Below are 14,035 nucleotides of genomic sequence, written 5' to 3'. Positions count from 1 at the left end.
GGCTGGGGGTGGGTCCACGGAGAAAGCAGGGAAGGACGAGATCAGTGTCTGGAAAGTGGGAGATAACGCCTCCTCACAACATGGGGAGCAGTCAGAAGGGAGGTGAAGGCACCCCAGACCTCACCTGCATCATTCTTGTCCCACTTGTGCCCTTTCTTGGTGGGCGTGCATGTCGCACAGGCCAGGAACTGGGAAGTCGTTCCCAAGAGCCCCTCACCTCTGTCCTCACCCCCGGAGCTGACAGACCCCGCTCCTCTGCTCTCTCCCCTTTTCTGCCACCCCACAACCCCGCTGCCCTGGTTTGGGCCTCTTTCCTTGTGGGCCTCTGTCGTCCCTGTTCCTCCCAGCCCCGTGGAGAGCATTTTAAAACCCATATCTTATCGTGTCCCTCCCCTTCCTAAAAGCTCCAGGGCCTTCACGACCCACGCAGGGTAAAACCTGCCTCCTAAGAGGCACACAGGCCTCCCTTCCCTCATCTTCCCATCCGTCCAGCCTCACCTGCCATGCCAGCCTCCAGCACATTGCCACCTCCCTGCTCCGGCTCTTCCTTTGGCCGCTCTTTCTGATAGCCCAGGCATGCTCTCCCCCTGAGCCTTTCCTGACCAGCTTGCCCCTGCCTTCCACCACCTTCTCTTTGTTCCCACAAGCCCCTAGAGGAGGGAGCAGTGCCCACAGAGCACTGGTTACATCTCCTCAAAAATCACGGTTTACGTTTCTGCCCCCTGGCCGGCCTGTCAGCACCTGAGGCCGGACAGTATTCAGGACTCTGGTCAGCGGCCAGCACGGTGTCTGGAACGGAGCCTTATACAGGGCTGGGCACCCGTAGCGGGGACAGAGTGCAGCTGCCCGAGACTCTTTGCTCACGCTCGTTCCCCCCCTTCTCCCCCAGGTGTGCTGTTTGCCCAGAAGCCCGTGGTCCACCTCATCGCAGGGTCTGCCGCCCAGAGCATGGGCGGCAGCGGCAGCGGCAGCTCTCACTGCTCAGCCAGTCCTACCTCGTCCCGGGGCACCCCCAGCGCCGAGCCCTCCACCAGCTGGTCCCTCTGAGGGGCAGGACCCAGCTCCCCATGCCCCGCTCTCCTGTCGAGAGTGAAGGAGGTTGATGCACAGAATTTACCTCATCTCACGGAGCCCACGTCAAACACCATGTGGCCAGATGTTGAGAGTTTGGACATGTCCGTCTGTCCGGGCTCCGTTTGGGTCCTGCTGTACTCTGGGGACAGGGAGAGGCTGCAGGGGCAGGACAGGGCAGCGTTGTCCAATCAGGGATTGTGCTGGAGAACTGGGCGGGGTCTGTGGGCAGCCAGCTTCCTCCGGGGTTCCCAGGCCACCTCCCGTCCCGGGCACAGTGTATCGACAATCTGTAAGCCGGCACAGGGCTGGAGGCCCTCCAGAGCCCTTCCCCTTAATTTATTTCCCTTCCCCTGCTTTCTGCCGTGACCCTGGGGTCACTGGCCTCTTCCCCTGCTCAGCCCTTCCGTCTTTAACTCCCATGTTGGGGCTGCTAGGGGCCAAGACAATGCCTTCATGGCCTTTCTCTGCTGAGCATGGGATGGGGCCCTCCTACCCACCTCACCTACCATGTTTGGTTCCAGGGGTGTGGGTCCCTCATATTCAAGTCTCGAAGCTATCCTCAGGGCCCCATGTCCCTCTTTTAATGGTCCCAAGAAAGGACACACGAGGGCAGTCCTCAGGCCCCAGAGCTTACTGGGTACCTGCTGAGGGAGAGGCAGAGCCTCAGGGGGCTGCCCAGGCAGGCCCTGGCACCCGCTTTCACACTGACCCTTTTCTGGCCCTCCCAGACCTCACGCTCTCACTCGCCCTTTTGGCCACCTCTCCCAGGAACAGCCCACTTGTCCCTCGGGCCCTCCCTTCTCATGGGGTCACCTCAGCCCCAACATCCCCAAACCTGCTGATGTCAGGTTCATTGAAATACCTCAGATTTGTAATTGTTGATGTTTGATTCTTCAGGAAGTATTTGCATCTCTGATATCTTTTATATGTGTTTTGCTGACTTTTTTGTTTTTAATTTTTATTGTTGTTATTGTAGCACCAAAGAAATGAAAGCAGATCACCCCTAAAGCCGAGCAAACCTTTGGTACCCCAGCCCCTCCGGCCCTTCGCTAAGACCCCAGTGACGAGGCGGGGAGGCAGGCAGGGCAGATGACTCAGGGATCACGGTGGCCGGGGAGACGGTGAAGCGAGAGGCCCTTGCTCATGCAGGTCAGGTCCGGAAACCACACGGTTCTGAAGATGGTTCCTGACCCATTTGCTGCCAGAGCAGGACTGGTCCCACACCCCTACCCCCAGCTCCCCAGGGTGGGGACAGAATGGCTCCCCTTCACTCAGCATTGCCACCTCAGGGCAGGGGCAGGCCGGGGAGGCCCTGGGCCTTGTAGAGGCCTTGTAGAGCCATCCCAGGGATAAGGGGATGCCGTGAGCTCCGTCCTCCCTTGGGCCTCTGGGCTGGAGCCGGCCGCTCCCATGTTGGGAAGATGGGGTGATTGTCACACCAGGCTCATCTCTGGTTGAGTCCACCCTGCAGAGCTCACAGAACACTGTTCACTGTGACGTCATCGGGCTGTGGTGGTGACAGGCCACGCTGGCACGAGCTGTCACACGGCTAGCATTCGGCCCTGTCTGTGAAAGGAAAGGGAAATCAAAAGCTGGAGCACAAAACAGCTCCCTCAGCCTGGTAAGCTGCACTCTGCCGGACGCATCTTCTCACTCCCTCCCCAGCCTTCCACACACTTGCTCACTCACACACACACACACACACACACACACACACACAGCCCCACCCAGCGGGGTCTGACCCTCTTCTGGCCTCAGGAGCCTTCCCGCCTTACCCACCAGGTAAGCGCAGGAGGTGGGCAGAGAAGAGTGTCTGGGATCCGGTGCCAGGAAGGGCCTGGTTGGCTGGCGCTGGGCCCACTTGAAAGTGTCGCAACGTTTGGCCAGTGTGTCTTTCTCAGGGGTTTGGTCACGAAGGATGGACTCTTCTAGCCGGAGGACACAGGGACAGTGCACTGTGGCTTTCTGGTCATTGGATCCTCACCCCTTCCCCAGGCAGCTTGCCCAGCCAGCTTTGCCCTCTCAGCAAACCCTTGCTGCCCTCGAGGACAACAGCAGGGTCTCAGCCCAGAAGCCCAAGAGTCAGGGATGCCAGCAGGTGCCCCAGGAGCAGGGCCCTGGGCAAGAGAAGCTTTCCCTGAAGGTGCAGTCCTGAAGGCCACAGGGCAGGCGGTGGGCCGGGGCTGCTTCGTCCCCACCCCTCCCTCCCCTCCCCATCTGTGTACTCTGACCAGGAAAATGTGCTAGCACATGGATAGCCTAGGCAGTGGATAAATACCTCAGATGTCCTCTTGCAGCAAGTGTCTGTATATGTTGTGGTTATTTTCTATCTTACATGTTCTCGAATGTTTATATTTCAATAAACCTCTACCTCTTCACACAAGCAGGTCTCTCAGATGCTTTCAGTGACCCTCCCAGTGGGCAGTGATCGGGATGAGGGAGCGGTGAGAGCCTTGAGAGTAGAAAGGACCCGCTCCTCTGGATCCCTGGGTTTTCCTGAACCTTTTGCCCTTTACTGCTTATCCATTCTCCAGAGTGCTCACTCTCAGCCTGTTTCTGGCTTGGCAGGAAACCCTAGGTATTGCCTGACCACCAGGACCATCTCCAGTGGTTCCGCATCAGTGTCCTGGCAGGCACGGGGCCAGGGGACTGCCTCCATTTAGCAAGGCTTTTTTGAGCTCCTGCCGAGTAAGTATGGTCCCCGTGCTTATGGAGCTCACAGTCTTGTTGGGGAGGCACACACAATTATTCAATCAAAAATTGAAATGCAGTGTGACTGGGACAGTAGGCCATTGATGGCAGATGGATGCTGGGGCAGCTCACTGGGGCATCTCTGGAAAGCCTCCCAGAGGTGGCGATCTTTCAGCTGGAAGAGTGAGGTTGCCAGCTGGAGATGTGAGGAGAAGCATTCTCGGCAGAGGAACTGATCTATGGAAACTTGGTGGCCTCAGAGGACCTGCCCTTGGGGAATTGTGGCCAGGACCTGAAGTTGGAGGGGTGAGGAATTGGGGAGAAGTATGGCTGGGTCCAGGATGGATCCCAGGCTAAGGGATGTGGGTGCCATCCTTTGAGCATCAGGGCACTGCTGACACGTTTTAACCAGGACCTAGGCTTAAAAAGAGGCTTTTCTGGAAGTGTGATCTGGAGTCAGGAGACATTCTGGACATTAGACCTCTGGGATGCCACCGCTGGAACTCGGGCCTGGACCCAGAGTGCCCAGCCTTTTTTTTCCACCATGATGCACATCCTATGGCTACAACCCAGTTTTGGTGAAACCAAGAAAAGTGGGCAGAGAGGAAAAGCACTGGGGATTTGTAATTGCCCTCCTCCACAACAACAACGCCCCTCCCCAGTCTGTGCAGTCCTCTGAGGCAGGCAAATGCAGACCCTTTGCCATGCTGAAGTGCTAGCAAACGAAGAGTGACCTTGGGACAGGCTTGAGCCTCTCACTGGTCTCTAAACACCTTTTGAAAGAAATGACCAGTCCTTTAGTAATTTTTTTAAGTATTCTCTACACCCAACGTGGGGCTCAAACCCCCCAATCCGGAGATGAAGCGTCACATGCTCCACTGACAAAGCCAGCCAGGCACCGCTAGCCCTTAGTGCTTTAGTAACTGGTAACCAGTAGTTGGTATCACACCTCACAGCTTCCTGTGGCGCAGCAGGGGGCCGCCACACGGAGGTGCAGCAGGCCTAGCCCATGGGGGTGTCGGGGAGGTGAGGAGAAGCAGGGTCTAGAGACCTCTGAGGCGGAAACGGTGCATCGTGACTGCAGGGGGTGGTGAGAGGAGAAAAGCTCCCGACGGACGTGGAGAATCTAGGAAGAACAAGGCACCAGGCCGCTGCAATTCCTTCCCGTTTCAGTTTAACAAGACCTATAGGAGAATATCTTCCAAGACCTCGAGAAAGGGAAGAATTTCTCCAACTAGACCCTCCAAAAGAGTTTATCAAAAGATCCTGGTATTTTGGGATACCTGGGTGGCTCAGTCAGTTAAGCATCTGACTCGATTTCAGCTCAGGTCATCATCTCACAGGTTCGTGAGTTTGAGCCCCACATCCGGCTGTGTGCTGACAGTGTGAAGCCTGCTTGGGATTCTCTCTCCCCCTCTCTGGCCCTTCCCCCTCAAAATAGACAGATACAGGTTTTGGGGGCACCTGGATGGCTCAGTTGGTTAAGCTTCGGACTCTTGATTTCGTCTCAGGTCATGATCACACGGGTTGGTGAGATCGAGCCCTGCATTGGACTGTGTGCTGACAGCTTGGAGCCTGCTTGGGATTCTCTCTCTCTCTCTCTCTCTCTCTCTCTCTCTCTCTCTCCCTCTCCCCCTCCCCCCCCCCGCCCCCGCTCACGTTCTCACATTCTCTCTCTCAAAATAAATGAACAGTAAAAAAAAAAAAAAAAAAAAAAAGATACTGGTATTTAGAAAGACACACTGGGAGAGTCCCCTGGATGGCTCAATTGGTTATGCATCCAACTCTTGACTTTGGCTCAGGTCATGATCTCATGGTTAGTGAGTTTGAGCCCTGTGTTGGACTCTGCACTGATGGCACGGAGCCTGCTTTGGGTTCTCTCTCCCTCTCTCTCTGCCCCTCCCCTGCTTGTGCTCTCTCTCTCTAAATAAATAAATAAACTTAAAAAAAAAAAAAGAAAAGAAAAAAAAATAGATGATACTTGAAACATAAAACTAACAGCCAGTGTGTGTGTGTGTGTGTGTGTCTGTGTGTGTTAATGCTTATTGTTAAAAGCAAAAGGGGGAGGGGGGGTTGGAAGAGGGGGCCAAGTCATGAACAGCTGTTTTGCAGAAGAGGAACTATAAATGGCTGGAACTCACTGGGGCCAGGGAAATGCACAGAAAACCATTCCACACCATCAGATTGGCACACACTTTGGTCTTACAACACCAGGTCTTGGCAAGGATGGGGAGCAATGGGAACTCTTGGAGACTGCTAGGGGAGTGTAAATTAGTCTAACCACTTTGGAAAACACTTGGGCATTACCAAGTGGCACATGCAATTCTCCTAGGTTTGTACCCCAGAGGAACTGCATGTGTGCTCCAGGAGACCTGACAGCACTTAGCTATGAAACTATCGATTTCTGAACACTGGTGTGGACCAGGTGCTGTTTTAATTTCTCTGTGTTAATTCCTTGGATTCTCTACACATATGAGATGGGACTATGATTCCCATTTTACAGATGAGGAAACCGAGGAACAGAGAAGTTGAGTTACTAGCCTGAGGTCCTATAGCTAGTGAGAAGAGCTTAGGGGTTCTAATTCGGTAGCTAGGGAGTCCAGAGTCTGCCCTCCCAGCAAGTACTAAGCATTCTATACACGCTTACTTCCACTCCACCCACACCCCTATGAGGCAGTAACTTCGTTCATTTTACAGATGCAAAAACTGAAAAGCAGAAATGTGCTCGAGGTCACATATGTAGTGAATGGCAGGGCTGTGAATGGACTCCAATCAGCTGCCCTAAACTCTCCTGCATGTGCCTCCCTTCAGTGAGGGGCAGGGGCGACCCAGCCCGGTGACAGAAGGAAGCAGAAGTTGGAGGGGGTGTCTGGTCGTCCCAAGTCTTCGTTCGGCCCATGTCCCCCTTGCTGTGCAGTCGGGAGTCACTTGACAGTCCTGAGAGGATCCAAGATTCTCCTGGACCAGCCTTCCCGGCTCCGCGCCACGCCGCAACCTCCCCCCACCTCATTGGCCAGGACTGGCCACGTGCCCTCCGTATAGCCAATGGGGGGGGAGGGGGCGGGGCGCGGGAGGGAAGCCCGGACGCCTACTGCACCTTCTCCTGGGAGTCTCCGCCCTGAAAACGGGAGTTGGTGGCTTGCGGCTTCTGAGAGATCGGAATCACCACTGGAGGGAAAGGAAGAAGGAACCGACCAGAAAAGCAGGACCGGGACGAGTGCGGACCTTGCTGCGCTTGGAGACAGAGAGGTACCGTCTCTCTGGAGGGGGGGGGGGACGCCATCTGTGCCAGGAAGCAAACAGGAGCCGGCCTGAGGGAGTGAGCGGCTGGAGGGTGGGTGCCCGGCCTGAAGGGAGGGCCCTCCGGGGAGGGCAGCGCCCTGGTTTGGAGCGCACTGGGGATGCGCCCTGGCAGGGGTCCCAAACCACTCATCTCATGTGAGCAGAAAGGAGAAGAATTTATTTTCGGAGTCTGGGGGAGCCCAAGGACAGCGGGGCGTGGGACTGGCCTTGGCAAGTGCTGCCCTTGGAAGGTACTCCTTTCCTTCTGAAGACCAGCTCACCATGCTGCCCAGGCCACAGAGCAACGTGAGATGACCATCCTAAAGGTCAAGTTTATGTCTTCTCCATACAAGAGACCTCCTGGGATGAGCTAAAGTATCTCCATCCAATTCCACGTCCTGGGACCTGTCGGCTCCATTTGCCCTCACTGAAATCCAGCTTTTGACACCAGGAAAAACAGGGAAGTTAACAGTTCCCAAGTTTTCCGTGTCCAGTCTTCAGCCCCGAGAGACTACGATTTTGTCTCAAGTCCAGTGATCAGGACAGGGCCACTGGCTCTGTTGGGCTCAGGACCCAGTGCTGGACCCATCAGCTGGGAACTCTGCAGCTCCCACAGCAGCTGTGTGAATGGCAGGGAGGGCAGAGAACATTTTGCAGGAGACGATGCTGGAGAAACAATCTGAGAGCTGTTCTGTCCTTCCATCCTGCCAGGGTCCTCCTCTGCCAAACTCTGCTTAAGTCAGTAGATGGAGGGAATGTTCAGTGACAGAGTTGAGGGAGTTTCTGGAAGCACGTGGCCCAGCTGACGGAGCTCTGTAGGGGAAGGAAGTACACAGCAGGGTGGGGAGGGAAGTTCAGAAGGAGAAAAATGGCCAGATAACCTCAAGGGGGACAACTCTAAGCCAGCCTTGCCTGTGGCCATCAAAGATGGCCATTGTATCAAGCTCAGAAACGAGAAACTACCTTTCTGGAACAGGTTAAGGGACCAGGGGGCTTAGCTGCCGTTTTGCTGTGTGACTTTGGGCACATTACTGCCTTGTCTGGGCAAGTTCCCTGTGAAATAGGGACTATAGAGTGATGTGAGGCACAAATGTATCAGAACTCACTTTGAAAAGTCTAAAGCCCAATACCCAAGGCCTTCACCAGTAAGACAGAAGGTTTGTGGTCATCATTGTGCTGGGACAGGGCAGTGAATGGACCAACCAAGCCCCACAAGGACCTCAGCGCCCCACTGGCCGCTCTCTGCCCAGATCTACTTCTAGCCACAGGGTCCCTCTGGGAAAGGGCAGGTGGCCTCGTCCACTAAGAGTCAAGAACCTTGTACTAACATGGGCATTTCAGGCAGGGGACAGGGAGGCTTCTGACTGCAGCCACCTATGACAGGTCCCCTGCCTCAGGCCTGACAGAAACCCTAGTGGGGGGGGGGGGGCGGGGGGGGGCCTCCACTCTCCCCAGGGAGTCCTTGCCCACCCTTGGTTCTTGAAGCCTGACAGTCTGCTGTCAGCTCACTGGGGGCAAAGGGCTGACCTCGGTCTCTTGTGCAGCAGAGTGAGGCTATAAACCTGGACCCTGGTGGCTCTGGGCCTCAGTGGGCACAACACCTTTCTCCTCCAGCTAGGGCACTGCCCCAAGTGCCACCGTTTCTCAGATGCTCCTCTCCTCCATGGTTCTTGGGCTATGGCTGACACCTGGGGACAAATGAAGCAGAAGCTGACCCCACAGAGGGCAGAGAGGCAGGGCAGGTAACCAGGTATGGAGTAGTTCCGGTTCTAGCCAGGGAAAGGGAGGCCAGCTGAGGAATCCATTCAGAATCGCCAAAGGCCCACGCTGGAAGGAACTTGTGGGCCTCTGTCTCCCCCCACTCTGGCTTGCAGATGGGGAAACAAAGGCAGAGAGAGAAACAGGGTCTGGGTCACACAGGGAGGCAGGGGTTACTCTGCCTGTTCCTCTAGGGAGTCCCCAGGTGTCACCTTCAGGGGTTGAGAGATGGCTGGAGGCTCCCGCCCTCCCAGTGCTAGAGCCCTCGATGCTCAGAGCTACACCAGCTCCTCTCCCTGGGGACACAGTTCTCAGCCTGAGAGTCGGAACTCTTGGAGTCTCCCAGGTCTCACTGGCAGATGTGACCCCATTCTCTAGGGGTCCCCAGAGAGAAGCTCAGGCAAAAGATAGAAGTCCGCACCCCATCAAGCTCCTCCACACAGGGTCATAAAGATGAGGACCCGCGTCAAGGTGAAATGGTATTCAAGCCTAAAGCAGGAGCTGTTCCAGGCCGTGGAACGTGCTATATTGTCCATCACTGGCGGCCCACTTTGTCTCCTGAATATATTAAGTGCAAATAATGCCTCATTGATAGAATACCGGACAAATAGACTTTGCGACTAAAGCCCTATAGGCAGGTGGTCTTGGGCCCACCTCCATGGTTTTATGACTTTAGTACTTACTCACTCTAACTGGACCCCAGGTATAGGGAAACTCAGGGCCACCAGCCAGGCACACTGTCTCGTGTAATCCTCACATCATCCTTTGAGATAGGTACGATAGGCAGTCCCCCTTTTACAGAAGAGCAAACTGAGGCCCAGAGAAGGCAGACTTGCTCACGCTCGCTGAGCTGGTCAGTGGTGGAGGTGACTTGAGCATAAGAAGGCCACTCTCCTTCCATCCATGACCCCAGGCCCAGGAACCCAGAGGTCCTAATCCCTGTGCCTCCAGAGCCCACCCAGCCATGCCCCCTCCTGCTTCTTCCCCGTGTTCCGTTCTTCTGAGAGAATAAGGCAGACCAGGAGATACATCAAGTTCCAGGCCTGGCAGTGTCCCCCCTGGGATTCTCTTAGCATGTCCCTAAATGCCCTCTCCCATCTACCCCCAAATCCTCACGGGAAGGGGAAGAGCTGTGAGGGTCTCTGTGAAGGAAGGTGGTTCCTCCCCACAGAGCCCCTCAGATCCGGGTGCCCCTCACTCCATGGTCCTCACTTTTCCACCAGCTCCTGCTCAGAGCCCTCAGCTGCTTCCAGCCTCAGCTTCTCAGCAAGCCTCTCTGCCACCTTGGGGAGGAAGGCAGAAAGACAGTGAGCACATTGTAGGGCCTGGGCTCTCCTGGTGGCAGTGCGAGGTTGGGAGGGATTTGACTGAGTCCGGGGAGGGCAGGTCAGTGGCACTGGGGACTGGGCACAGGGAACCGTGCCCCCCCCCCCTGAGGCATGCAGGCCTGGCAGAGGCACAGAGGCAGAGGGATGCTGAGCACCTGGTTCTGGGCACCTCCGGGGCCGGCTGGTGAGCCTCCAGCTCCGGGTCCCGGATTTTCTGGAGCCCAGCTCGCATCTGGGCCAGCTCCAAGCCTGCCTCCTTCAGGGAAGTCTGGGAATGGGGGGAGAGTCTGAGAGGGAGTCAGTCACTGGCTCCTACCCTGATCTGGTGCTTCAGGACATCGCCCACCCTGGTTCTCGCGGGGGCCTGCCTGGGACTCTGCCTTGACCCAAACAAGGGGCATAATAGCTGTCGGGCAGGGAGAGGCAGGTAGAACAGCACTTGGAGGAGGGAGCAGGACAGCCTCTGCCTATCCACACCGTACAGGTGACTACAAATTCCCCTGAATACAAAAATATGAATGGGTGATACTCCCTCAGTGCTCCCTATGGGGCTACGCTGCTCAGCCCAAGGGCTCCCCGAGGGCAGGCCAGGTCTCCGAACCCTCTCCATCTCCAGATCATCCCCTGTCTCCCTGCATGGGGTCCCTGTGCACTTAGCCCTCGTGCACTTGCTTTGCATTGATTGGTGAGCCTGTCCTGTGTGCCTGGGCTCCTCCCAGGGCCACCCTGCAATAGTACAAGGTCAGGGCCGCCTGGGGCTCCAGCCTAGAGTGGGTCTAGGCTCTGCTCTCGGCCCTCAGTGAAAACACCCTGATCCTGACTCACGGGCTCCAACAAGTTAGGCACCTCCCCTCCCCACCTTCACCTCCCTGGGGGCCCTTGGTCTCAGCTCCTCCCACCCCTGGTCACAAGGGCCCAGTGTGGGATCAGAGCCTTGTCCTCTGCTTGGGAGGCCCCGTCTCTAGCCCTGCCCCCACCTTGATCTGAGGGAGGGCAGCCAGCACCCCAAGCTAGCTCTCACCTCCTGTGGGGGCTGGAGCAGCTCCCACCCTGCCTGCCCGTGAGCTCTCCCCTCGGCCTCTGGTGGGGCCCACGCTCGACACTCCTCTGGCTCCTCTGTGGTCCTTGGCTCTGGCAGCTCCTGGGGCCTGGTGGGGACAGCAAGACCTGTACCTTCATCCCCACCCCCATTCTAACATCACTAGCCCAACCAAGGCGAATGGGCCACTCGGCTGGGGCATCGGCCTAGTTCTTAAAAGCTGGAGAGAGTGCGACCCAGGGACAGTAACCCAGTGGGTACACCGAACAGGGTCATAGGACCAATGAAGATCAGAACCCCTGAGTACTGCCAACACCACTCCCAGTCTACAGATGGAGACCTGAGCCAAAACAGCAAGGGCCACCAGGCCACCATCCCATCTGTGTCCTTTGGAACCCAGCTTCCTGAGAGGCCCAGGGAAGATTCCACAGTGGCCTTCCCCACAGGCTGTGTCTGGAGGCCGAGGGAGTGGGCTTGACTGGTGCCCACTCAGTAGGTGGCAGTCTGGTCCCCAGACTTCCACAGGGTGGGGAGCCCACCCTCCACGTGCAGACTCTGAGAGCTTGCCTGGGGACCCTGCTGGGGGAAGAGGGTGGGCGGCTAGGACTCTGGGACTGCTGGCCTCCCTTCTAGGCTGGCTGAACTGTCCAGGTTCTCGTCCTTGTTCTGGGGTGTGGGCAGGCCCAGGCCTCGCTGACCCGAGGGCACCTGGCCCTGCGGGTTCCGGTGTCAGCTGCGCCCAAAGTCCTAGAGCTTCCCGGCATCCAGCTCAGCCAGGAGTGCAAGGCTCTTGTCCATTTGTGGACAGATGGGCTGCCCAGGGCCCCACAGCCCCGCCCCTGAGCCCCTGGGTACGACAGGGGCCAGGGCAGGGAGTTTGGGACTCTTTGGGACAGGGAAGCTGAGATCTCTTGAGGGGAAGTGGCTGGTAACTGGCAGAGCCTGGGCCTCCCACTCTTTTGCACCAGGTTCCTGATCTCGGGTTTGGGAAAGACTCTAGGGTCATCAGGAAGGGCTCCTTGGGGGCCCCGATCCCAGGTGGGCCCCATATCATCCCAGCCTCGGGCAGCCTCCAGCTCCTCGCCACCTGCCACTTCTACATCCTGGCAGCAACCTGGCTGTTTTCCTTCTCCAGAGTCTGCATCTTGCTCTGTTGCCGGCCAGACAGAGGGCGGCCCTCACCCCATCTTCTCATGCCCACAAACACTCACACACGCTTGTGTGTGATCTCCATCCTGGCCCCTCGCCAGCCTCTGCCACCCAGATGCGGACAGGCTGCCTGGGGGCTCACTAAACAGTGCCCACCCCTCCTCACAGCGGCCGATCCTGTGGCCCCTCCAGCCTTTCTGCAGCCGTGTCAGGGCCTTGGGGCTAAATGAGGGGAAAGAGAAGACGGAACAGCTGGGTCCCCGAGATCCCAAGTCCTACCCAACCCACCCGACAGGAAGGTAGCAGGATGCAAATTGGGAGGTATAAGCTATGTTTGTGTTCTAACCCCTAGTACGTCAGAATGTGACCTTAGAGATAAGGTCTTTACAGAGGTAATTGGAGAGAGCTCTGATCTCATCTGGCTGGTGTTCTTACAAAAGGGAAATTTGGACACAAACACGTGCATAGGGAGAGCACCCTGTGCACGTGGAGGCAGAGGCTGGGGTGATGCGTCCGCAAGCCAAGGAACATTGGGGACTGCCAGCAGCCACCAGAAGCCCGGGGAGGGGCAGGAACAGAATCCCCCCCTCAGGGGGATCCACCCCTGCGGCACCTGGAGCTCAGACTTCCAGCCTCCAGAGCCGTGAGACAGGAAGTATCTGCTGCCGAAGCCCCCTGGTTTGCCCCCTGGTTTGCGGTACTTTGTTCTGGCAGCCCTGGCAGACTGCCAGAGGGCAAGTGACATGGAGCCCCAGTGGATCCCCGGTTGGAAAAGGCGATTTTCGCCGCAAAGCGGCCAGGCCAGCAAGCAGCGTGAAGTGTATAGTAACAGGAGCGAACATTTCCTGGCTGCATGCCGACACTGCTCTGAGCCTTCTACATGCGTGTCCAGTTTACCCCTCTTAGTGGATGGGGGAGAACCATAACTGTTCTTGGTTTTGGGGTTTCTTCCTTACAGATGAGGCCCAGAGAGGTAGAGTAACTTGCCCGAGGTCACGTAGCAATACACTGCGGAGGCAGGATTGGAGCCCAGTACTCGGGCTCTGGGGCCCACGGTCTTAACCACTGATCTGGGGACAGTGCAGAGCACAGAATCCTGGGCTGGCGCAGAGGAAGAGAGACTGAGACAGAGACCGGGAAAGGGTCAGGGTGGAAGGAGCTTGAGGTTGGGGATGAGACTGTAGGTGGAGAGTGCCGGAGGCCCCGGGAGCCCCTCGCACCCTCCTGCCAGCCAGATGTTGCCCAGTTTCCCTGAGAGCCCCGGGCCCTGCTCCCCAGAGGACCCCTGCCCATGGCCCAGGGTGGAATTCTAGATCACCCTCCCTGGACAGGCGCAGGGCCTGGGGCACCACTTGCTCACAGAAGGTGAGTCCAGGCCGGGCCTCCCTGGGGACTGGGGAGAGAGAAATAGCCTGGGCAGTCCCTGAGAAGCAAAGGACTGGAAGGCCCTCCGGTTGGGGCCCAAACTGACACTGGTTTACGGGTCATTTGCACGTTGCTTTCGCAGGGCTCGCTCCGCACCACTTCCTTCCCGGCACCTGAATCTGCGCAGAGGTCCCAGCCCTCAGTCACCACGCTTTCTCGCCGGAGTTGTCCGCCCGCAGGCCCCCGTCCTGACTGGGGTGCACACCCCATAAAGAGTAGTGTCTCTCCAGGCCCTGAGGAGACAACCTCCAACCCACAGGGGTCTGGGTTGATAAACAGACAAAAACTG

The 14,035-nt window shown here is 57.2% G+C and overlaps 1 protein-coding gene and 1 long non-coding RNA gene across 6 annotated transcripts in view; both read left to right on the top strand.

Moving 5' to 3' along the window:
* ARID3B (AT-rich interaction domain 3B) overlaps positions 1 to 3,457 on the top strand; it is a 56,585-nt gene extending 53,128 nt beyond the window's left edge. For all 5 annotated transcript variants that reach the window (XM_058737058.1, XM_058737061.1, XM_058737060.1 and 2 more), the window contains exon 9: positions 890 to 3,457. In XM_058737058.1, coding sequence (XP_058593041.1) covers positions 890 to 1,047 — 158 coding nt within the window. In that variant the 3' untranslated portion in view covers positions 1,048 to 3,457. The remainder of the gene's footprint in view (positions 1 to 889) is intronic.
* A 3,372-nt stretch (positions 3,458 to 6,829) lies between these two features.
* Positions 6,830 to 7,521, top strand: LOC131516264 (uncharacterized). The gene is made up of 2 exons (XR_009263961.1): positions 6,830 to 7,014; positions 7,212 to 7,521. It is a non-coding gene; the product is annotated as an uncharacterized LOC131516264 (long non-coding RNA).
* Positions 7,522 to 14,035: the final 6,514 nt, after the last annotated feature.

This window comes from Neofelis nebulosa, chromosome 7, assembly GCF_028018385.1.
Source record: "Neofelis nebulosa isolate mNeoNeb1 chromosome 7, mNeoNeb1.pri, whole genome shotgun sequence".
Classification (NCBI taxonomy): Eukaryota; Metazoa; Chordata; class Mammalia; order Carnivora; family Felidae; genus Neofelis; species Neofelis nebulosa.
The sequence above is the reverse complement of the archived record's forward strand: the minus strand, read 5'-3'. Positions and strand labels throughout refer to the sequence as shown.